General features: G+C 44.7%; 1 protein-coding gene across 9 annotated transcripts in view; it reads right to left on the bottom strand.

Annotated features, from left to right (window-relative positions):
- The window catches only part of CACNA2D4 (calcium voltage-gated channel auxiliary subunit alpha2delta 4), a 105,525-nt gene that overhangs the window by 80,453 nt on the left and 1,065 nt on the right, over nucleotides 1–24,007 (bottom strand). For all 9 annotated transcript variants that reach the window (XR_014943603.1, XR_014943604.1, XM_085540345.1 and 6 more), the window contains exons 2-11: nucleotides 20,267–20,348; nucleotides 15,880–15,996; nucleotides 14,393–14,452; nucleotides 12,985–13,147; nucleotides 10,623–10,754; nucleotides 9,709–9,769; nucleotides 9,016–9,166; nucleotides 7,787–7,861; nucleotides 6,908–6,997; nucleotides 653–766 (exon numbers count right to left, since the gene is read on the bottom strand). Coding sequence is in view for 7 of the 9 variants with exons in the window: in XM_085540345.1 (XP_085396471.1) it covers nucleotides 653–766; nucleotides 6,908–6,997; nucleotides 7,787–7,861; nucleotides 9,016–9,166; nucleotides 9,709–9,769; nucleotides 10,623–10,754; nucleotides 12,985–13,147; nucleotides 14,393–14,452; nucleotides 15,880–15,996; nucleotides 20,267–20,348 (1,045 nt within the window). In the remaining 2 variants the exon portion in view is untranslated. The remainder of the gene's footprint in view (nucleotides 1–652; nucleotides 767–6,907; nucleotides 6,998–7,786; nucleotides 7,862–9,015; nucleotides 9,167–9,708; nucleotides 9,770–10,622; nucleotides 10,755–12,984; nucleotides 13,148–14,392; nucleotides 14,453–15,879; nucleotides 15,997–20,266; nucleotides 20,349–24,007) is intronic.

The raw sequence follows: 24,007 nt of genomic DNA, 5'->3' as shown, positions 1-24,007 counted from the left end.
TTGTTTCGCATTTTCTGGGCTGGAACTTCATTTCCAATTACAATAAGCTCAGAAAGCCAAGTATCGCCCAGGATCATCTGCATCACAAGGCAGAACTGCAAATTCTGTTTGATTTTAAGATAGCAGCTCTGCTAGGCACTCAGCAACCACTTGCAGAGAGGTTTATAGCTCACAGGAATCCTTTACCCAGGGGAACAGCCCATCATGTGAGCATTTAAAGAAAGCTTCACCATTTCTCGTGTTTGACTAACAACAAAGGAGTGAATCCTGAAATAAACAGCTTGAACAGCCCTGTGCTCTGGTAGGCTGCTTCTCTTCCTTTGTGCATTGCTATTAACTTGGATGAGGTAAACAAATAAATCTGGAGGGTTTAGGATGAGCTTGGTCTATTTCACTTTCAAAGCAAGCAGGGCTGGGAGGTACTGAGAGAGGTTGTCTGGGCCATTCCACTGCCCACCATATGGACTGGTAACAGACAAAGCTTTCCCAGACAGGGCCAATTATAAAGAGCCCTGCCTGGCTGCTTGGTGTTAGCAGCAGGATGCACGCAGGTGTTTTGTTGCTCAGCTCTGCCCAGCACCTTGGATCATCTTCTTCCCACCGTGGCTGGATAGCACCTTTCTTTGCCCTATCTGTCACTTCCCAGACAAACCTTCCGATCTGGCCAGTTGTACTTTTCAAACACAGCTTCGTAATCCTCCACTGCTCCGTCTGTGATCAGCATGATGGCTTGGTTACACAAGCCTCCTTGGCCAGCATCTCTGAACTGCAAGCAGAGTGAGGAGCATTATTAGTTATTGCGGCACTGACCCATTCCATGTTGCTGCGGTGTCTTTATTCACCAAGGTCCAGATCCTGTCTTCCTCTTGCAAATCCCACCCTGACCTCAGAAAGCTCTCCTTGCAAAAGGACGCTGTTTTGATGTTGCATATATCTATATATTTCTACAGCACTTACTAGCTAATGTGGTTGCTGGAAGCTTTACAGAAGTAAAATAAGAAGAAAAGCAATGTAGAGGAAGGGTGCAATTCACTGCTTGTGCAGTCACATTCATTTATGCTAAATGGCTATAGACTGACCATAAACACCGTCATTCTGATTCGACAGCAATAACTGTCACTTTTTATGGCAGAAAATGTGAGAGGAAGGGGTAATCAGACTCATTATTTCAGGGCAAATCCATCAATCTATTGAGCAGAGCAACGAGAAACAGGAACACATGAAAAAACAAGGCTACTGCCATCAGCACTGAAGTAGAGCACAAATTCATCAGATAGTGAGACCACGTGCTGTAATGAGAGAGGGCCAGTATCTGTGCTTAAGTGATATTTAAGGCATACAGAGGTAGCATAGAAAGCTGCAGAAGCTGGTATGCAGAGTGAAAAGTACGGAAAGAGGAAGATATGACAGCTCTGTACAGAAAATTAATGAGGCTGTGGCATGAGATGGAGAGTATGGAAGGGTAATAGAAGGGTGGCTGAGGTTATATCAAACAGCAGCGATTTTATGCTGGAGAGAATAGACATATATTATAAATCAGGAATAAAGGCTTGAAGTGGCAAGACTAATTGCATAAAATAAAAGCAGACACTGGACAGAATGGAGTGCAGGGTGTGAACTGAGACTCGTGATGTGTTTCAGGTTTCAATTCATAAGTGCCTTCTGGCTTGGCAAGGCGGTTACGACAAAAGTCAAGCATCTTGACCAGTATGAATGGCACTGTGCTACTTCTGCAGATTGGCATCGTGACCATCAATATCCAGAAATCTAATCACAGTCAAGATTTCCTCAGCCATTTCACTGCTCCTACCATTACCTCTATGGTTATTCATCTATATAAAATACCAGAGTTGGTGTTAATATCACCATAATATATCCCCACATTGATGTTAGTGGTCCTGTCTTCTACAACACCACTCTTAATATCACTGAAATAAATATTACTCTATTTCAGTGACCATGAATTCAACACCTTCTGAGTGCCCACTATTAGAACCACGTGTATGATGACCCCATTGCTCTCTGTTGCTTAATAATCATGTTGTATCACTGACACCTGGACAGATGATTACAAAAAAGAACCACAGAATCCTCAGGGCTGGAAAAGACCTATAAGTCCAACCATCATCTCTCCCCCACCATGCCCACTGACCATGCTCCTCTGTGCCACATCCACACGGTTCTGGAACACCTCCAGTGATGGTGATACCACAACCTCCCTGGGCAGCCTGTGCCACTGCATCACCACTACTGAGAAGAAATGTTTCCTAACACCCAACCTGAATCTCCCCTGGTGCATCTTGAGACCATTCCCTCTCATCCTAAGCAGTGAGGTAACATGGTCATATGCATATATTCCTCTGTAGAGTCCCCAGGCTCTGATGTTTCCAGTGGTCCATGAAATTTCTATGCCTTGTACCATGGAAAAGCCCTGAGTACCAGATGCAGGATAGCTGGAGCCTGCCAGGAGTGTCACAGCAGGAGTGTCTCCTGTTTGACAAGGGGACCCAAGGCAGAGCCTGGGACTGCTGAAGAGGAGCAAGAATAGGATGCCCTTAGGTACAAAGGAGGGAAAAGGAAAAGCAGCTGACAGCCACGTGGGATTGTGCTATTAACCACCAGAGGAGGAAGATGAGAAGGAATCTCAGGTGAGCTATTCCTAGGGCAGATACTAATGGTTTCCAGAGAGAATGGCAAATGTAAGTTTCCATCACAGAGGTGCAGGGTGATGGTGGTGCAGGAGACATCAGAATGAGGCACAAATAACAGATATGCAAACCTTGTAATTACAAAAGCAGCTTATTTAGACTTGCAATCTGCAAAGTGTTTTGTTCAGTTATTAAATTAATGCTTTACTAAGGTTGCCCACCATTTCAACAAACTACTTCAGACATCTCCCCTATAGCTTCTTTAGACTTCACAATACTGAAATACTGAGAAATTCGATGCTGTATCAGAAACAGCAGTCTCCTAATTACTGGAGTAGATGATATTTTCAACTGGGAAAATGAGATCATCACTGTCACAGAAAGAGAGATTAAAAAAACAGATTTAGAAAACAAATGAACAAGAGGTAATCCCTGATGTTTGGATCCTTTTGTGGCTGGCTGCAGATGTAGAAATGATCTGGAAACGCTCACACGAAGTTCTGAGCATAATTCCCTGTTCTGACTGAAGACTTTTCAGTGTGAAACAAGGTGAGATGGGGAGCAAGATGACCAAAGACCAGACGTCTGAAGCGGTGTGGGCTAGAGATTCGGTCTGTGATGTCTCCTGTATAAGTTTGGTCATGTTGCCAGGAGTAACCCGCACGATCTAATCTATTCAGGGTCACGGTGTCTTGTGCTCAATTATTTGTTCATTGCTATTTACGTTGCAGTTTCAGCCTGGTCAAAACAATGGTGAAGCAATGGGAACATCAGCAAAGCTCAGTGGCATACACATCCCCTGAATAATGATACACCCATCTGGCCAGATGGCTGAGTGGTCCCCCTCCACCTCTGCCTGCCCCATTCACACAGACATGCCTACAGAATTATAAGGCATTCAAACTAATTGACAAGTCCCCCCTAGGCAGAAAGTTAGCACTAGGGAAGAAACAGAAAGTCATTGAAGGAGAAACAAGAGATGGCTTTAAGCAGAATGGCAGAGGCTGGCAAACAGGAGATTGTAAGCTTTGCATATCCTGGAAAATATACTGCAGAATCCAAGTCCAGAAAGATGTGAGTGGAATGAAGAAAAGATTTATAAACTTTCTGGTGAGAAGAAAGGGAATACAAAGAGTATGTTGGCAGATGGTCAAACAAAACAAAACAAAAAAAGACACAACAAAGACAGCAGAGAAAAAATCAGACAGAATGCATTATAGCCTCCTATGCTTTATCATCAAAAGAACAGTATCGTAGTGGCTGGGTACAGTCTGAAGGGGTAAGAAAGAATAGGAAGGATTACAGGGAGGGTCACAAAGTGGTTGGTTTAAAGAAAAGGAAAGCTGAAAGCATTCAAATAATCTGTGCTGAGCAGAAAGGGTAAGAATTGCAGAAGGTGCTGCTGGACCTGTGGGCTGAGAGCAGACTGAGACCTTGCTGAGATCCCAAAGGGCAATAAGGTACTGACAGAAAGTACATTCTATGTGGGAAATAAACTAGATGGATAAGTAGTCCTTAAGCATCTACACCAGTGCTAGAAAAAAATAGTGACACTCCTACCATGAGTATGCAGAGGTAAAGTCCCACCTAGGTGGGATGTATGAGGCCACAAGCTCTTTCGGTTTCTTACATCAGACAGGCTTACCCTCTCCATGACACTAGTTCTCAGAGGTTGACCTATAATGAATATATGAATGTATGTATGACACCCCTAGGATTTGGGGGAGCATATTTGCATAGGTATATATGTACCTACATATATATGGCACGACTATGCAAATATAAAAATGTATTTACAATTTATTTACACTGGGAAGAATAATTGGAGGCTCCAGTGCAGAGACAGATCAGCTGCCTGTGAATTAACAATGTGACAGAGTCTGAAGAAAAGTAACTGTTGTCTTTCGTTGCTTTAAGAGGGCTGTGGAGTGTAAAACAAGGGAAGTAATTATTCTGCTCTGCTTAGTGCTCGATAGGCTGCAGCACTGGGTTCTGCTGGGAGCACTCTGCTCCAGGGAGGGCAGAGTGGCCAAACTAAGAGCTACACACCCGATGGAAAAGAGCGAGGAGACGTGCCCAGCATGTGGGAAGAAAGAAGGTAGCAGTGAGATAGCCTCAAACTTGATAAGCCAAAAAGGAACTCAGAAGGCTGCGCTTGACACTTGAGAATTGGAAAATGCTTTTGAATGTGTGCTTAGCACCATCGTTCCCCTGAGATGCATATTTCAGTGAAACTACGTGGTGTGTGGCTAAATTGAAACACAGAGTGTAAGTGGCTTATGGAGCGTGGCAGAGGCAGGGGATGCTCTGGCTTACTGTGCTCCTGGAGCTGCTGTGCGGATTGCGTTTGAGATTAAAATATGCCCTGCTTCCCCCAGGGCATCATGGAGGGAAACAAGGACGGTGAGAGACCGTGCTCTCCTTCACCCCCTCTGCCACTCGTAGCTCACTGAATACATCTCTGCCAGGCTATTAATTCTAAAAGCAATTGGACTGAGGAAAATTACCAGGGAAATTTTGCAGTCACTTTCATTATAGATATTATTACTGGTTGTCTATTGTAATCAGCAAAGCCTGTTTCACCAGTGTGATGTAGCATCTTTCATTCTCTTGCTTACGCTCTTGTGAACAATAACAGGACAGACAATCTGCGAGGAACAGTTATGATTACAGGCTGAGAATGTGAATTTTGTCTGACGGAGGGGGGTGGCTGCTTGCACCCAGACTGCACTCCAGCCCCTCTGTTGCATGCCTTATCTGCATGACTACAGCAGGAGCACCATGGGTTTGTTGCAGGACATGGTGATGCAGCCCCTTTTCTGCCCCTGTGAGTGACTGGGATCTAGTAAAGCTTTAAGAGATTTCAAAGTCCTTGAACCACACGCATGCTAGCAGGGGACATCCTTCTGCAGGCTTGGGGATTGCCTAGTTCAATGAGTGAGACATGCTGGTCATGGAGAAGGTGTGCAGCCTCTTCTCTGGTGGGACCAGGCTGGTTTTGGTTCATGTGCCTGGCAGAGCTACCTGTTATGTCAGCTGGGACAAGGAGGCTGTCTTCAGGGCTGTGCTCCCTTCTTCTCCATTGAGCCCTGCAAAACTGTGCTGGTTAAGAGGGCCTGCAGCTGAACTGCGATAAGTTTCTTTAATCTGTTGTCACTGTACATAACCGGTGACATGTTAGACTTTAAGAAACCAGTTCTATTCTGGGGGAACAATGGTTTAAGTATTCTTATTTATGCTGCTTAAGCCTACATATGCTCTGGGTCTTTTGTTATGAAGATGAAATCTATTTTGCCATAAAATGCAAGGATACATTTAGATAAACCTAGCAGACATCTAGTGCATGTAATTGTTCTAGGTTTGTATCATTGCTGTTTCCATGATCATCTAAGCAATTATCTTCCCCAAAATATGTCAAACTATATCAGTGATGATGCTGAACTACTCTTCTTAGGTTGCCATTAAGTACATCATGCTTTAGGTACCACTGCCAAGTCAGCTCAGCCACCACCACTGGTGGATTCAGCTCTGATCATACTTGCATCAGCATAAATTAGGAACATGGCCACTACGTAGCCAATGAGCTTAAATTTATAGTCTGCAAAACAAGTAAGAGTGGAGAATCTTTCCCAGGATGCCAAGATCTCTGTTACATCCTTTAACATCAGCACCCTCATTTGGGCCACTGGCATCATACTGCTATGTATATTTTGCCAGCACCAAGGGCACAGACATCTTTCCACCTAACCCACTACAGACAGAGCAGTGAAGAGGTGGGGGTATCCAGCAGCTCTTGGGCCTTTTTTTTTTTTTTTTTTGGTTAATATTTCTTAAGGAATAGAATTCAGTCACACATTTACCTCCAAGCAGAACTCGCAAATGTTCACATAAGGCAATGAATTATTTATGGGCCTTATCACAGCCAAAATCCTCCTGGCCTATGATGAGCCAGTGCAACACAGCAATGAGGAGGAGGAGAGGCTGATTCAGTGGGGCCAAGTGAGGAGATGTCCCTTCATCTGTGCAGTCCTCATATCCATGAGCACGGTTCCCCTGGGCACTCAACTGCCATCCTGGGCAGGTTCAGTAGCACAACTTACACAAACCTACACCTGGTCACTTTTGTCACAAATTCGAGACCTGTGAGAGTAGTTTGTATCAACTCCCCCATAGCATCATGATGACTGTGCTACATCAGATACAAAGGGGAGAGCAGGGATACACGTGCCCTGTGTGAGCATCAGCAGAGAGCCTCTCACCTCCCTCAGGATTTTGAAGGACTCCGTCAAGGCCTTGTTCACCGTTCCCACTCCTTTTGCCTGCAGTTCTTCCACCAGCTGCTTGAAATGCTGTCAAGAACCCAGAAAAAGCAGTGGTGAGCTGCAAGCAGCCTCGTTCTTGGAGGGGGGAAGAAAAAGAGACCTGACAAACCCATCCTGGTGGGCAGGGTAGTGTCATACTGCCACAGATGGAGGTGGATAAGTGGCTGTGCTGTTAGCAGCACCATCATATTAGAGAGGACAGCCCATGGTCTGTGAATTCCCAGTGGACCATGAAACATCACACAAGGGGAAAAAAAAAACCAAACAAATAGAAACTAGACTTTCCTCTATCCACATCTTCAGGAAAAACAACAACAACAAAACCATTCCTGTGTAGGAGAGAGCAACAGAATAAGGGGAAAAGAAAACAAGTGTTCAAACTGGCTTTGATCTGGTTGAAACAAAACCCGCAGAGAGTGCTCTCCACAAAATGGACAAGGTCCAAAAGACATGAGGATCTGCTGGGAAATGCTGTAGGAGATGTCACCCTCTGGGGGTGTGCTCTGCAACCCAGAGCTGGGCTGGGAGAGAAATTTGGAGAGAAAACTGATGAAGATGTGAAGGGATGCACTACCTGGTTGCTATCATTTAGCATCAAATTAACCCAGTGTCACAGTGCCTTTATGCAATGATGAGCCAGAATCAGCACACGCACTGAGCTGGTGTTTGCTTCTGAAATGCAGACCTACATGATTCTAGGAGATAACTTTCTTTTTCCTAGAGTTTTGTGTTGCAGCATCTTAACCCCATGCACTTATCATGTTAAGTGATATGCCTTTATTGCCTGGATAGCATTAGTGGAAGCCTGGTACTCACCTCTCTGTTGTCTCTGTCTGCTTGGACCAGGATACCCTTAAAACAGGGTTCAATAAAATGAACATAATCATTGTACTGCAAAGACAAAATGAGGAGAAAGTTGATGCAATATCCTGGGTGAAGGCTGAAAAGCATTCGCATAACACATTTTATATATTTTTCTCTTTGGAATTTGTTTGTAGTGATCAAGGAAAAAATATAATTCATGTATGTTTAAATAATTTGTTAATTATAGGGTTTGCTATATTACATTTGGGCATATCCACACATACAGTAATTTTTCCCCACCCAGGCATTCTAGAGATTTCCATCCTCTACAAGCCCATGCCCCCTCTTACAATTGCTTATTATAATATTTACTCATATTTTTTTGACTTCTGTAGACTTTGAGCTCCAGTCATCAGATGAACCTTGTCAGTGGTTTTGTAGCCCAACAGTCAATGTCTCTGGCACACAGCTAAATAGTAACATGTCAAGTTAGCCCACATCCACTGAATTACAATTACTAGTGCTGTGTCTGCTTCCAGCCTGATATGTATGTGAGGAAGGAGATGCCATTATCAACCTTTTCCTCTAAGGTTCAGATGAGCGTATTTGTCATAGGTTAAGGTAGTGCTTACTGATGGTTACCAATGCTCAGCTTATCAATAGGAGCTTAGGTCAGGCTGTAATATACCTGAGCCAGAAGGCTCTTAGTGTAGGTGTAGCATCACCTGACCTTTCTGTGATTTGAAAAAAAAAATATATATATATATGTAAATATATATATATTTATTTTTAAGAATAGACTATATTTACATCTTCTTGACAATTTCCTTCCTTTTATCTGCCAACGCTATTCATCCCTCCATCCATCCATCCACCATCCATCCATCCATCCATATAAAGACAGAGCTGTCGCCACTGGAGTTTCTAACCATATTACACAATGGGAAAGCTGCCATGAAAAAGCAGGTTTTATATCTTGGTGATTGTGCCTCAGCAAACTTATATGCAAAGCCTGGTGAAAGAGGTAGTGCTTGAATTAGCCTTCAGAATTAGGAGGTGAATGGCGATTTGCCTTTAATCTGTCTCAGAATCCTCCAGTCTTGCTGTGAATCATGGAAAAATTTTCCTCTTGTGTTTATTGGTGCTGGTTCTCTCTGGGTAATCAGACCATTTTCATCATGGCCAGGGTCTTGAAAAAGGAGAGAGTAGTACCAGTGCATCCTGACCAAAGACATACTTACTGCAATGATATTGACAAAGTCATTTTCCCCAAGAGTATCTAGAATGGTGACAATGGTGTGTTTGGCAATGGTCATTCGCAGGCCCTTCATGCTTCCGCTGACATCCACAATGATGACTATGTCCTTGGGAGAGGTGGCTGCTTGGATGTACCTTGATAAAAAGAGGAACACAAGAAACCATGTTGAGAGTCTGGAGTGGTGAATTTCTGGGCATATGCATCTGGGTGATGTGAGACACAGCATAATGTGCACTGTGAGTATGGCTATCCCACAGGGTCCAGCTGTTCACCAAGCAGGGCTCTTGCTACACACCTGTCTGTCCCACTGGCCTCAGCCCCTTCCCACATGGATAAGAATTGGGACAGCTGCAGACATATGTCCAGGTTTCAGCCAAGAGTGTCAACTGCTACTATACCATTCAGATGTGCTGGACAAACTGAGTGGATGCTTGTGTTTCTGAGTGAACAGCCCCATTCCTTTAGCATCGGGATTAAGAAGGATGGGACAGAGGAAGGATGCACATGCAGTACTTTCCACGTGGCACATGTCAGATCCCCTGCGGAAAGCTGGCCTCTATTTATGTACCCTTCTCTTGCATGAACAGCATAGCACAGTGACTGCTGATCAGTAGCTCCCCAGGTGTCACCTTGAAAAGAGGGAGAGGGAGGAACCAACTTTCTCTGCAATGCTTACCAGCCACGATTCCTGCAGTCAAAGGAGATGACCCCATTCTCATCTGGTAGCCACTTTATTCCTGAGGGGAGCAGCAAAGGGAGCAATCATCAGCATAAACACAAACAGGCATGGACACCCTGCCAGTGTCTCCAGAGCATAAGCAGAGTTGTGTGGTCTTCAGCAGTTCCCAGAAAGCTATTAAAATTTTCTTAATGAATATTGTTAGGTGTTGGCTGGTATCTCTATATAGTCTGGTAAAATTTGAGAAGCTGTTGCACTTAACTTACTTTAAACATTCTTATGCAGTTCTCCACATCTTTTTTCTCATCAAGAGCGTAAGGCAGCAGCTGCAGAGAGAGTGATGTGTCCTACATTCCCTGCTGGAGGCTCTGCTCAGCCAGTCCTCTGTTCCATTCTGTAGCACTTGGCAGGCAGGTCATAAAGCAAGGGCACACAGCCATCTGACAGAGAGGTCACCAGGCCACACTGCAGCTGTGGAGGGTCTCCCAGCCTCCTCCAAGCATGCGTGGGCCCTCCCTCTAGTGCTATGACCTTACACAGTGCTCACAACCAGTGAGCAAGTAAGTCAGGCTGAGCAGCTGTTTTGGGCATGTGTGGCCTTGGGGATGAAAAGGGGCTGTGGCACTGTGACTGCAACTAAAAAGCAGCAGGGCAGTCTGCCCAAGGCACAGTCCTACAAACAGGCTTCTCTGGGGCTTCAAGTGCAACATACCTGGGGGGCAATCTTGGAAAGAAATAAGGCTTTCTGCCCTCTATGGATGCTATTCCTTCAGCCTAAGGTAGCACTAAGACTTTTGGTTCACCACACTTTGTCCTTCATGAGGACATGCTATCCCCACTCTGGGCTTACACACAGCTCCACTTCATCCTGCTCTGTGCTGAAAGACTTGAGCTGATGGCTGTGCTCTTACCTGGGTAGAGCCTGAAGAACCCTGTGGAGCTGCCAAAGTACTGCCAGGTCAGTGTAGGATCCCTTTCAAAGTTATCCACAAAGACAGGGTTCAAGGCTTCTGACATGTAAACACCATTCAGGATGTCAGGATCTGCAGTGAAAAAGAGTATAACATGAGCAAAAAAGGATGTATAGGAGGGGAGACTCTCCTGCCTCACCCTCCTTCAAGATGCAGATTGGGATGGGAATGAAGATGACCCTGGAGGAATACAGCCTTCTCCAAAGGTGTTTCTTCCTGATCTGCCCAAAGTCATGTCCCTTCACCACAGTCCCTCACAATGACTCCTGTCCCCTCACCAGCAGCTCTCCAGTAGAAGCAGTGGAGGGAGCAGAATGCATGGTTTAAGTCAACTACAGAGGGCAGGTCATCCCTTTTGGCTGGAGGTGGTCCCAGCTGGACCATATACCATTATTCCTATTTCTCTTCCACCCAGTCAGAAGAAGGCTCTGAGAGACTAGGGATGATAAGCAAGTGAGCACAGACAGGTCTGAGCTGTTGTAAGCAATTGCTGGATGCACCACTAAGTGGAACAGCCTTTCTGCAGTGTTTAAATTTATGCTAGTCCCCATGATGCAATTACCCTAGACAGAGGAGCCCTAGGTTTTACATGCTGTTTCTGTCTCTCCACTTTTTCCTTGCGCTTTTCTTCCTCTCTTTCCCTCTCCTTCAGAAAGCTTGAGCTGTCCTCCCTTGCCCTCGATCTCATCAGAACCAATATAAAGTTGCAGATTTGTGAGAAGTCGTAGGAAGCAGCGTACATGCAGTGTCTGTGTTGAGTCATTGCCTCGGGGGACCAAACAGAGCAGCAGCAATAGAAGAAGGGAACTGTAGGAAAGTGGTCACAACAGGATTAACAGTATTAATGTCAAACAGGACAGGAATTTGACCTACCACTTCCTGTTTAGTCATTTCAGTTTTGATCAAAGTAGCAAAATTTAACTGGCTCCCCAGTGATGGGATCAAAGTAGCTCATGCAGGAAAGGAGCCAAAAGAGCTGTGGAGAGCAAAAGCTTGCTGAGCCCATTGCCATACATGAGAGAGGGAGCAAGTGCTGCCAGGCCTGCTCCCAAGAGGAGCCCCGGGTACAGAAACAGCCTCCACCACATCCTCCTCCATATCCTTTTTATTCTCCAGCTGCAGCAAGAGCAGCTGGATGGTTTGTGTCCAGTTGTACAGACAAGAGACCAGATAGCTGGGTACAGCATCTCTGCTGTCTCTGACAGCAGCCATTTGGCCACCTTTCTGTGTGCCGCTGCAGCCAGCTGCCTACCTTGTGCTCAGCTGCAGCCAGCCCTGCTGGTGGCTCGACTGTGTGCAAGTTTTTGTGTCTGGGGGTCTCAGACCAGATGAAATCAATTTAAAATCTGGCGAGAAATGAAACTCCCTCTATTGTCCCTCTAAATAATGTACCAGTTGTGAGCTCAGTCAACAGTGCCAGCCCCATCTGGTCCTGAGGCTTATAAATGAGCTCCATCTATGAAAGAAATAATGGATTTTTTGTTTGTTTCCCAAATGTATTCAACAGGAAGAATAAACTGGGTGCCAGGCAAGGAGCCAGTTCAATGCATGTTTGTGTGTTGACCAAACTCAGCAGTAAACTTAGGACAGTCACAGCTGGGTTTTAGCCAGCAGCTTCTGCAGTGTGTGCGTTGTCTTAAGAACAGACTATTTCCTGTTGCATAGGTAGAATGGCATCAATGTGCGAGGGTGGGAGGACAGGCTGGGCTCAAATGAGGCTGTATGAGCCTCAGGGTCTTCCTGGGCTCCTGCAGCTACTAAAGTCTCATTGAGAAATGCAAATAGCCCAGAACAGTCATGCCCCAGTAACAGCTGTGAATTGTCACCATTCCCCTGTGAGTGAGCTCACTGGGAATTAAGAGCGTCTGCATGGTGTTAGGCTCTCATAACCTAAAGATACTTGGGATCTATTTTCTCAGCTGAAATCAGTGAGATTCTTGACGCCTAAACATCTTGATAGATTGGACCCTTTGTACAGAATAGCAATTGCCAATTGCATTTCATTTCACAGCATCTCTGGTTTTAGAGATGAATCTAACAGACTACGCCGCCTGCCTAAAATGGAGGACTGTCTATCACTTAGAGGTCTTCCAAGAGCAGATTGCACCTGAGCCTTGTCACAGTGATAGACTGCAACACAGGCATAACTGCATCTTGAGAAAATACCTTTCCAGACCTGTTTTTGTTTTCTTTCTTTCTCAATTTTTCTTTCTCTTTTCCTTTCCTTCAAATATTATTACTCCCATTTAGATTTCACAGCACCCTACTAGGAGAGGGAAAGTAAAGGCCAGTCATCCATTACCTTTGTTGTAGACATTGGTAGGGAGCTGGATATCACTGTATGTTGTGTTTACCAGCAGGTTATTGAAATGCTCATTTGGCTCCAGAATGAATTCATCTCCAAGTTCCACATAATTGTCATTTTCATCCTTCTCATTAATCAGGAGGGAGTTGTAGTAATCAAACTGTTAATGAAGACAATGAAAAAGAGAAAGACAATGAGAGCACAGCGATCAGTACTACCTGAAAAAAATTAAAGGATGTTTTTTTCACACAAAAAAGGAGGGAAATCTGGAGAATATGGGCTTCAATTAGCCTCAAGATGAGTACCAAAGGACAGCCGCTGCCAATGAAAAGTGTCAAGCTGCCCAAATTACGGTTCCTGCCCAGTTTCTTGTTGGCAGGTTGCAAGCATAATCAAGCCAACTGCCAAAGAGCCTCCTAAGAGCAAAGGGATGCAGTGATAGATTCCCATGGTCAATCAGCAGCATTTATGCTGCTGTCTGGAGAGGTATAGTGTCTCACTGGATCTGGCTCACAGGTTTGCTAGAGAATGCCTGTACTGACCTTAGTTGCCCCGTCTCTGGAATTAACTCCTGATGTACACTGAGATTGGATTATCCTCTCACTGTCACTCCAGGCAGCAGAAGCTCATGAAGAGCAAAAAACAGAGCAGAAGGTGCTCAAAGACAATACAAATCTCCCCTGTTAAGGCCCCCTGGGGATTTAGCGGCTATGGACATGTTAATGTTTCCAGGATAGTCTTCCCTGTTGGATAACAGCCGTTTTTTTTACTTTATCTGAGGTAAGAGGCCCTTTAAAGGCTTATTATGTTCAAGTACTATCAGTACTTGGAGGTGTGATCTGTGTGTGTGAATAAAGGGCCATGTGTTTTGATACTGTGAATGCAGCTGATGCAAGAAGTATAAGACTATAATGTGATTCGTAAACAAGTGGGTAAAAGAGATATCTGGGTTGGTTTTGTGAAGCATTTTCAGTCCTAGCATCAACAGTAGGCTGCACTTCTGCTATGCACTCAGTGCTTAGTGTGGATAATGGACTTTATTAATCAGTTTGCAGTCCAGTTCCTTTCACCAGCAATAATCCTATAGTTTAGTTACAGACAGTTACTAAGGGAAAGCCAATTGTCCAAGTTGCATGGACAGCACCAAACTTTTATCCAATAGGAGGTCTTGACAAGTGTGTGTTTGCAAACTAGAGAAACTAGGCTTGGGATCTGCCCAAGGAGTCGTGTTAGTTTCTAGATGAGCTGAGCGTTCTGAAGACAAAGATACTCCTAAATTGGCTCCTGGATAGGTCAGGTGCACTGCACGAGGTGCTAGAGGTGGGAGGGTGCTGCTAGGTCAGCCTGTTGCCTGGTCCTTATGAGGATATGAACCATATTTTGTCACTGACAGGGACCAACTTACCTCCAGTGAGGAGTTGTACTCGTGGTTCAGATCTGCATCCTCTGCTGCTTCCACCAACCTCTAATGAAAATAAAGAAAGACGAGATGCTATAGGAAGTGCCCAGAAGCTTTTCCACCACCAACAGGCATTCACATAACAAGAAGACATGACTGTCTCTTTCACTATAGCACAGATACTAGGCTACAAACATTCCCTTTCCTTTTCTATGCTGTCATCCCATGCTGCAGATTTATGACTTGGAAGTCACAGCTTTTATTGCTGAGTGCATTTACACCTTCTTACTCTGGAGTCCCTAAAAGCCTCCCAAGGAGTCTCAGTCATTGTAGGCCATATACACACAAATAGAAACATATTCATTTAGATGAAAAACAGATATATTTCATTTTCCATGAACCCGTCCAAAAAGCCATGGGAAAGGCATTTTGGACCCAGTCTGATGTCAATAACTTGTCAAAAGAAAAGGAGCCACAGTCTACTATTGTTGCTAAGAAAAAGACAGTAACTTGGTTTTGTAAAGGACTCGGTGATGCTATGGCTGTTTATGAGATCTGACCTTTTATGGTGCCAATATAATCACTAGTATTCTCCAATATAATGCTTCAGGGCACTAATTCTCACTTCACATGCAGGCTGGGAAGGAATCCAGATAAGAATGCTCATGTTTTCAGAGTTGCACAATTAGTGACACTTTCAGCAAAGATACTTTGTGCTCCTTCACAAAGGATAAGGCAATCCAAACACTGGAAAGGTCTGGCTGTGAATTTAACATAATGGGCCAAAGCCCTGGATCTAAATATGCCCACATTTCAGTTTGAGATTCAAATGATGTGTTTCTGTATGACTTTTCCACATTAGACGTCTTAAACAGTCAAGGCTCTGTGACTACAGAAATATGCTTTGTATAGTGGGTAGATAGATCCTTAGATGTGAGAGGGGCCGTAATGATTACCTGCTCTCCTCATCCACAACACAGCAACATCTGAAGCCCATTTGCCACCTACACCACATTTCCCATTGTACACTGAAAGTCCAAGTGTTTTCCTTGAAGATCTTGATCAGGGAATGCAAGAATTGAGCTACATGCAGCTGAAACAAGCTACTATAGTCCTCAGTGGCCAGAGAGCATCATGCAAGAATGAACTTTATTTTCACTTATCACACGCTTTTTCCCTTCTTTTAACAGTTACAGAATTAAACACCTTTAAGGAGAAAAGTGTTAATTCCCTCATATTTATTCCTAGACTTTGTTTTTGTCTTATTTCTTACCCTGGGCTGACAAAGCAGCCAGCATTCCCCTGTCTGAACGCCCACGTCCTCCCACCAGTGTCTACTTTAAGCTCAGAGAAGCCAGCTGCTCAGCTTGGCAAGGAAGTCCTCACACAACCCCTGTGCCCACGCACCCCTGGTGCAGGCAGAGGGAGGTCAGCACTGGCTGCTTTGGAGTCATTGGGAGGGGACTTCCTTCCCATAGGGCCCATGGCCATACCTCAACAGCTTCCACCTTCCTGCGGAGCATGCTTTCCATCTGCTCTGAGAACTTCTTCACAAGCTCCAGGCCATCCACCTCTTTGATCTTCAGGGTCGGCTCCACATCTTTGTACTTCTGTCCAAGGGAAAGCAGAAAACCCTGCTGAGCAAGAGGTCCTTAAAGAAGGTGAAACTATTGCTGCTAGCTCTGCCCCAGACCTGTAGTACTGCGTGGGTTTGTTGTGACCCAAGTGCAGGACTCGGCACTTGGTCTTGTTAAGTCTCATACAAACTTCATGTTGTGTTGGCACTATGGCAGCAATCTCACTAGGGATGTGGTCTTTTTGCAAGTACGATATGAGGAAGGGAAAAGAATGAGAAGATAGCAGAAGCTTTTGTGGCACTTTTGGACTAGAAGCAAGTGGTGGGGAAAGGACTTCGCATGTCTTGAGGGTGAGTGAGCAGAGCTTCTTTTGTTCAGGCAGCTCGCTGACCACTGGGGAAGGCAACCGAGCACAGTCAGAGCAGGAAATGCCCTGGAGACAGGGCAGGCTGAGGAGGTCAGGCAGAAATAGCAGCAGCAACCAGTGTGCAGCAGGCATGGCAGTGAGCTCTGCTAGTTCTGTCTGCCGTGATTAACAGCAAGGGTTTTACTGGATTAAAAATGCCAGGCCTCACATTCTGTCTGCTGCAGCTGATAGCTGGGGCAGTGTTGGATGATGATGAGGAGGAGGTCAGGTTGAGCACAGAGGTTGGCATAACAGTGCTGCAAGGGGGATGTTCAGAAGCCCCAGAGGGAGGGCTCTGGCTGATGACCAGCCTGCAGCATGCACTCAGCTGGTGCCTGCCCCATTTAGCTCCATGTCATGGTTTCAGCAGGAGGGAGGTGATCTCTGACACAGTTTAATCAGACCCTTCTCGGGGGGAGGAGACTAATCTCTCCTGGGAGAGGGGTGATGGGGGGAGACTACGCTAGCACAGCCATCGCGCACTTCACAAAGTGACCTGCTACCTTGGGTCACTCCTTAGATTACAAAAACAGGGTTCATTACCTCTCAATTATTTTTAGTGTGCTTTTAACACGTTGAAGAGTGGAGGTTTACAAGGTAAAATAATCACAAGCAAATTCAATCAGCCATACTCATCTACATAAAATCAGTTTTGAGCTCAGATCCCCTTTGAGCTTTTTTTCCCTACAAACAATCCATAAAGCCATTTTGTATCTGTATTCCTGCCACTAAAGGCTCCTGCTATTAAAGAATATTCTCTGCAAGATGTCCCAAAGGTAGGCAACAGAGTTGTACCTTTCATCTCAGTACTGTTACCAGGTGCCACAGCATAAAGAACATGGTCAGTGCCATCAGTGGTACTTGTTGCCAACCAAGATTAGCTACTGCAACACAAGTTCAGGTTATCAGATCAACATGGGAATCAGCTCTAGGCTTGGGAGAATGGGCTGCAATCAGCTGATGTTGAGAAGGGACCAAACAGGTGACTGAAATAACACATTCTTTCACATTCCTCCAGTGCTTCACTCCCTGAAATAGCAGGGACAATTCATTAAGATTCTCTTTCTGTGGGGGTGGCAACTTAAAAGCGGAAGATCTAGAATTCAGTATCTAAAGTTTTAACTGTGAACAGATATGTCACCAAATAGATTTTCTTGTTCCCACCTTCTTAAAATGAAGCCCATTGAAGTATGTAGTGTTGCATTACTCACTGCTAGTGAAACTATATGAAGGGTGTGAAAGGCATTGCTTTCATCTTCACCCACAAACATGTCTTGACTGAGCTTATTTTTCTGTTCTTTGCTTTGTAGTTACCTGCATTGCTTTATAGTAATCATACATCTGGAGCAAAGCCCTGCTGTCCTTTCTAAGCTCTACCCACTGAGGAAGGCAACTGCCGCCTCAGCTTCAGAAGGAAGCAAGAGGAATTCCCAGAAACATCTATAATACGCTGCTAATGTAGCAGAGGGAAAAATAAGTTCTGAGTCTGCTGAGTCTGATTAGTGTTTGTCTCACTCAGAGGCAAGCTGAGCTCTGGGGAGAAGCCTAAAACCACACAAAGACCTCCCAGCATGGCTTCAGCTGGTGGCCCCAGGCCCTAGACAACATCTGCAGCAGGGCCGTTGCTAGCAGACCCAACAAGCCAAAGGTTAAAACTGTGGGAGATGCTGCCATCCTACCACATCACTACTTGGCCCCAGCTATGTTGCTGTCAGCTGTCCTAGACCCATCATCAAGCCAGGTTCATGTACCAGACTGGTATGTGAGCTTCTCTTGACCTCTGCTGCATAATGTTCAAGTGAATATGAATGCTTCAGCCATCAAATCAAAACAGCTCTTAAGCTTTTGTTCCTCTGAGGTTTAATGTGGTAACATCCTGGCTGCTTGAGACCAACAGCCACCTAGATGCTTTCTCAAAGCTGCTTGGCCCAGGTTGAGAGCCCGCCCTTCTGAATCCAAGGGACATCTGCTGCCTCACCAGTTCTCCAGGAGCAATAAAGCCTGGTGGGGAACAGAACATTTAGGTTTGCAATATTGTATGTAGTTTCTTCTGGAGGGAAACAAAAAACCTCCAAAGAAATCCAAGCAAACTAAGCCCCAGAAGAAAATTGAAGCTAAATAAGGAGAAGGTGCAAAAACATGCAAAACATTCAGATAATGATGGAATTACAGCTCTCAGAACAATAAACCAGCTATTTCAACCATGTTTCACAAGGGAAACGTGCAATCAAATTTGGAAGGTGCAGTTGTCTCTGTATTTTCTCAAAGAGAAAATGCCCATTGACTTCAAAAAGCCCTGAGGACAGAATTGTCGGCACCCTGGATTGCACTCCCCACACTTGTACTAGAGAATCACAGAATCACAGCAACATAGAACCAACAAAGCACAACTATTTTGGAACCCACCTCAGCACCATGGCTCCTATCCTTGGCCTCCACCATTGATTTATAATGACATTGGCATTTTTAAGCTATACCCCATCCTCTTGAGTCCCACTGACTTTTGAACTTTAAGGAGTGTAAACCCCCTAATCTATTAGCAACTGCACTCAGTGGGCTGGAGCAGGTTGACTGTGTTGGAGCAGCATGGAGAAGACAGTGATAGCAATAGTTCTTGATGCTATAAAGTAGCACCCTTAACATATTAAAAAAATAATAATAATCTGGAGTCTGAAGACATCTTATTGGACATGAAATACGTGCACAGCACCAGGCACAGATAACTGACCATCTGATCTGGGTGCGCATTGTCCACTTGTGACTGGGTGTCCACTTGAGCTGCTGTAGTGTATCACTTCGACTCTGGCACTACTGCATGAGGACCTCATGAGGGAATAGTCAATGCAATTGAATCTTCAGGATTGCTCAAATGCAAACTTTGGCCTGAGGTAACAGTATCTGCTGAAAATATTTATTTATTTATTTGTTTTGTTTTTGCGCTGGGATGTGGGTGTTACTAAAGGACAAAAAGCAGTCACTCAAGGGGTCTAATAGGCTGTGCATGGCTTGTGTTGAAGAGAAGAACCAGAGAAAGAAATTAAAAGAAACCAGCTGGCCATATGAGGTGGAACAGGGAACATACCCCTCAGATGTGTTCAGCAGCCATCAGGCCCCCTGAGTCATAATTAGGAGGGGATGATTAGTACAGCCCTGCTGCAGCAGTGTGCAGGGATCAAAGATCAGAACAGGAGCAGCCATTCCTCCCTGACTTTAGGAATCAAACACGACAGGGCAAATTCTATGAGTGTAAATGGGAAAATGTATTTTAAGTCCCTAGAGCTGCATCCTTTAATGTTGGCAGAGAGTTAAGTGGAGTGGCCCTTGTTCTTCAGGAAGATCATAGTTTCCACAACACCTGCCTCAGAGACCCTCTCCAAACAATGATTTTAAAGACAATTCAAATGCAAGGAAAGTGCCTTGAAAAGTTACTGGAGGAATACAAATGAGGATGCAGACATAAACAAGGGTACCAGCTGGAGAGCTATGGGAGGGCACTGTGGGGTGGTGACAAACAGATGAGCTATGAGCAGACAAGGCAGGGACTGATGTGCAGTTATAGAGGACTGAAGGGCTGGTAATAAGAGAGAGTGAAATAATAAAAGGGTGAACTTGCAGAGTACTGTTAAAAAACAGATATATATATTTTAAACTGGACATCTTTTGTGGTATTTGGTCATAGATAATGAAAGTAGGGAAGACGTGGATCACCCTCTGCAGTCTGGCATAGCCACGAGAGATCACCGTTCTCATGGATACGAACTCACATGGTTTTGCAAGTTGGCTGGAGACCTGTGTGCTTACCTTCTTCCACCCCAGGTTTTCTGTGCAGGGGGAATGTTGGAAGGCTATGTGGGGAGAGGGTGCAAGGCCAGTGGGATTCTCATAGTTTTCACCTACCTTTTGCAATAGGAGAGAGCCTGAATACTTGGTAGCAATTGAATACAGCTCACCACCAAAGGCATCTGCCCAAGACTTAACCCTAAAAGGTAAAACAAAAGGGAAAATCAGTACTAATAATTCAGAGTTAGTAAAACTGCTTACTTCTTCTGACAATGAAAACTCCATTTTCCTAAGTACAAAACTCCTCATATTGCTTAAACTTGTAGAGTGGCAATGATAATGCTTTCTTCCCAAGCAGTGAGTGAGACAAGCAATAAGGAGGGTGAGAAATGCTGATAAGCAGGAACTCTGTCAGCAAGGAGCATCAGTGAATGCTGATGGCCTTGGTCACTGCCTGTTGATTCCAAGTGGAATAAGTCTCACCTCCCTTTAGTGGTGTGAAAGTTGTTTGTTTGGTCTTAGACATTGTCTGGTTTCCTCTACAGTTAATAAAGCAAAATAAAGAGTTCTATGGAGACACTTGTCTTCACTGATTACAGACAGAGCCTACAGTGAAGGGCTAGACATCTTATGTCAGGACTGCTGAGCAGATGTAAGTACCAGAGCTGAAAGAAGTTGTCAGGACTCACCATTGGATTCAGTTCCCAGAGCAGTGTGGGGCAGAGACTAACAAGCCAGATAAATTTACTGCTCTTAGAGGAAGTACTACAGCTTCTTAATGCCAGAGGAGATTATGTACCTCCTCCTTGTAAAACACTACTCACATTTGTGCCATCCTGTAAATAACTGGTGATGGCAATTCCACGCGGAGAACATAAGGATTCTGAAGAGCAGCCTGAACACTGAGCCATCCAAATGAAAATAGATGGCTCTCATAATTGACAGAGCACTTCATCAGAAATCTGCTACATGATTCACATTAGGCATTTCCACCTACATGCAGTTCCTTCAGCAAGGATTCACTTAGGAGAGATTTATTTAATGGAATACATGGCCCTCGCTTAACCAGCATGCACTACTTATTTATGGGCTGCAGCCTTATCTGGGGCTCTCAGTAGGTGCCTCCCAGCCTTCAGCAGGTTTTATCCCCAAGTCTTGATTGCTCAGCACATTGCACCACTGTTAGGGCAGAGTAATATGCTGACAAAAGATGAACGCAGGAGCAAAGGCAGTGCAGCAGTGGTGGAATAACCAAAACAGTTAGCTTTAGCCTAGGAAGCCTGTCTGTTAGGCTCTCCTATTGCAAATGCAGGCAGACATGAGGGATGATTTGAAGCCACTGTAAAACTTCTGCCCTGAACAGTACCCCACTCCTCAGTGCCTATGATGGAGGCACAGTGCAAGTAGATGCGCTTTGTGACCAGTCCTCAATTGGGAACAAGGCACTCATTTCCCTCTACTGTAAGCCAGCACCAGCTGAAATCAGTAAGTACAGCTACACTGTTTGTACATTCTGGCCCGTGTCTTATTTTGACAAGCAGATTTTATCTCTTCATTTCATTCTTAGAGCAAAAAGACTACAGGTACCTGGTAGGAGGCCAGGATTTACTGCTGCATTTCAGTTATTCTAGCAATTTCTAGGGAAAGAAAGGGGAAGAAAACACAAAGAGAGACCCTCCTGGATTGCCTTCCTGACTGTTGTAGTGATTAACTTACTGCCTGAAGAGCTATGAACCTGTATTTAACTTGACACAGCAGCTAGTTTTACAGTTCTTTTTTAGGTGTGAGATGTTCTGTGCTGATATTAACTAATACTCTCCAGATCTCACCTTTCTACTGAAGAAAGAAAGAGCTTAAGCATGAATTTTGGGATAGTGCTGGCAATATTAAGTTCAGACCAGTGGGTGTAATTGGACGGCTTCAGCAGAACGATGCTGTTGTTGAGACGATGGGTCTGCAATATGAGCTTAGCAATTACTGGTTGGTAGAGAAGGCAACCACAGGGCTTTGTGGAAAACCCAGCCTCAGTGCTCAGGGAACTGCTGGGTTATAAAACTCTGAAACCACGTGATTATGTGGGATTCTCAGCTTTCATAGAAACAGGAAAAAGGAAGTTCATGTTTTAGCCTTTGAGGCCACGGCAAAAGAAGCCTGAACACATGAATGTTGAAACGTCCTGTAACAGCATAACTAAGGGGAAAGAATGCATTGGGATTTATGCATTGTCACAGTTCCTAAGCCTCTCACAGTGGTACTGAGTGCTGGCCTGAGGATGCACCCTACGGCCACGTCTGAACTGCTCTGCATGCTGGGGTCAGGCAACAGCAGGAGGAGGAGCAAAGGGAGAAGGATGAGTGAGGCAGGGAGGGCCAGCACCTGAGTGTGGGAGCAGTGGTGGGAAACCCAGAGGAAAGAAGAAAGAGTGGCTCTATGTGACAGGGCTAAGGAGTGGGGAATTAAATATATATGGTGCTGTTCCATAGGGGATGGAGAAAATGCATAGAGGTGGTTAGGGCAGGAGCCTGTTCCAGGTTTATTTTCACCTCCCCCCACAGAAGTTCCTAACATTTCTGGTACCCTAGCAAAGAGAGGCTGAGAAGCCAGACCAAACACACAGTGCCCTTGCGGCTCAAGAAATCCTGTGCCATGGCCAGCTTATAAATCAAGTGGAGGCTAGGAGAAAAGGGTAGGTGGTTTCTGCACTGGATCTGTATCCCAGAAGCTAGCAATGTGCTGAGCAGATTTGTGCACTGCTGGAATTAAAGCCAATGGATCTTTGCAAAGAGGTAAGTTGGCGATGAACCAAGGGCAGTGCTGCAAAGGCAGGAATGACTTTGGGGGCAGAAGAAGCTACCTTAGTTTTGTGCCACTTCACAGTAATCAAACCCAGCTGGTGCTCAAAAGCTTTTGGTTTTGAGTCCCCAAAATGTTGTCATGCAATCTGTAGAGCAGATCCATTTTCTACTGATTTTCTTTCTTTCCTCCTCTGGCCAATGTCTTCCTCTCCTGAAATTATCTTTGAAAAGGGCAACTTTTGTGTTGCGGTCAAATTCATGAGTGGATTTGAAACCCAAGAGATTAATTCTGCTGTTGGTCTGGTTTTGGAACCAGAGGAGAAAAGCTCTTTTTCTATTGTTTATTCTTTATTCTTGTACATGAGCAAGTCCCAAATAGTGCAAAGTGACGCAACCATTTTCTCAGTAGTAAAGGGCTATCACATTATAACCACACACATCAGAAAGGGATTTGGCCAGAGATTGCCTGCCCGTAATCCCTGCACTTGTATTCAGTGGTGAAAACAGCAGAAAGGACAGGCTGTCTTCTTAATGCCACAGATTTCAAGGCCAAAAGGTATTTTCATGCAGCATTCACTCTGGGCACACAGTGACAATTTTATTGTGCGTAGCCTGAAGCTGTTAGGGGTTGAATTTTATTCTACAATCAACGTTTAATTCAATTTTTTGAGGTTGAGCTCTAATTTTATGTTGCAATAGGGGTTGAAATTTATTTGATGGAGCTAAGAGAGGAAAAGAGGGCAATAATTTCAGGGAGAAACTGCCTCTTTTGATGGGAAGTTCCTTTCAGCTGGATTTTTGAAGTCCCATAGAATCACAGAATCCTTAGAGTTGGAAGGAACATTTAAAGGCCATCTAGTCCAACTCCTCTGCAATGAACAGGGACACCACAGGTAGATCATGTTGCCCACAGCCTGATCCAGCCTGACCTCAGGTGTCTGCAGGAACAGGGACTCAACCACATCACTAGGCAACCTCTTCCAGTGCTTTACCACACTCACTGTAAAAGACTTTTTCCTTATGTCAAGCCTAAATCTATCAATCTATATAGCTATTAAAGAGC

Source organism: Coturnix japonica, chromosome 1, assembly GCF_054131305.1.
Source record: "Coturnix japonica strain WE chromosome 1, WE-NBRP24, whole genome shotgun sequence".
Classification (NCBI taxonomy): domain Eukaryota; kingdom Metazoa; phylum Chordata; class Aves; order Galliformes; family Phasianidae; genus Coturnix; species Coturnix japonica.
Note: the sequence above shows the minus strand (reverse complement) of the source record. Positions and strands in the feature narration are given on the sequence as shown.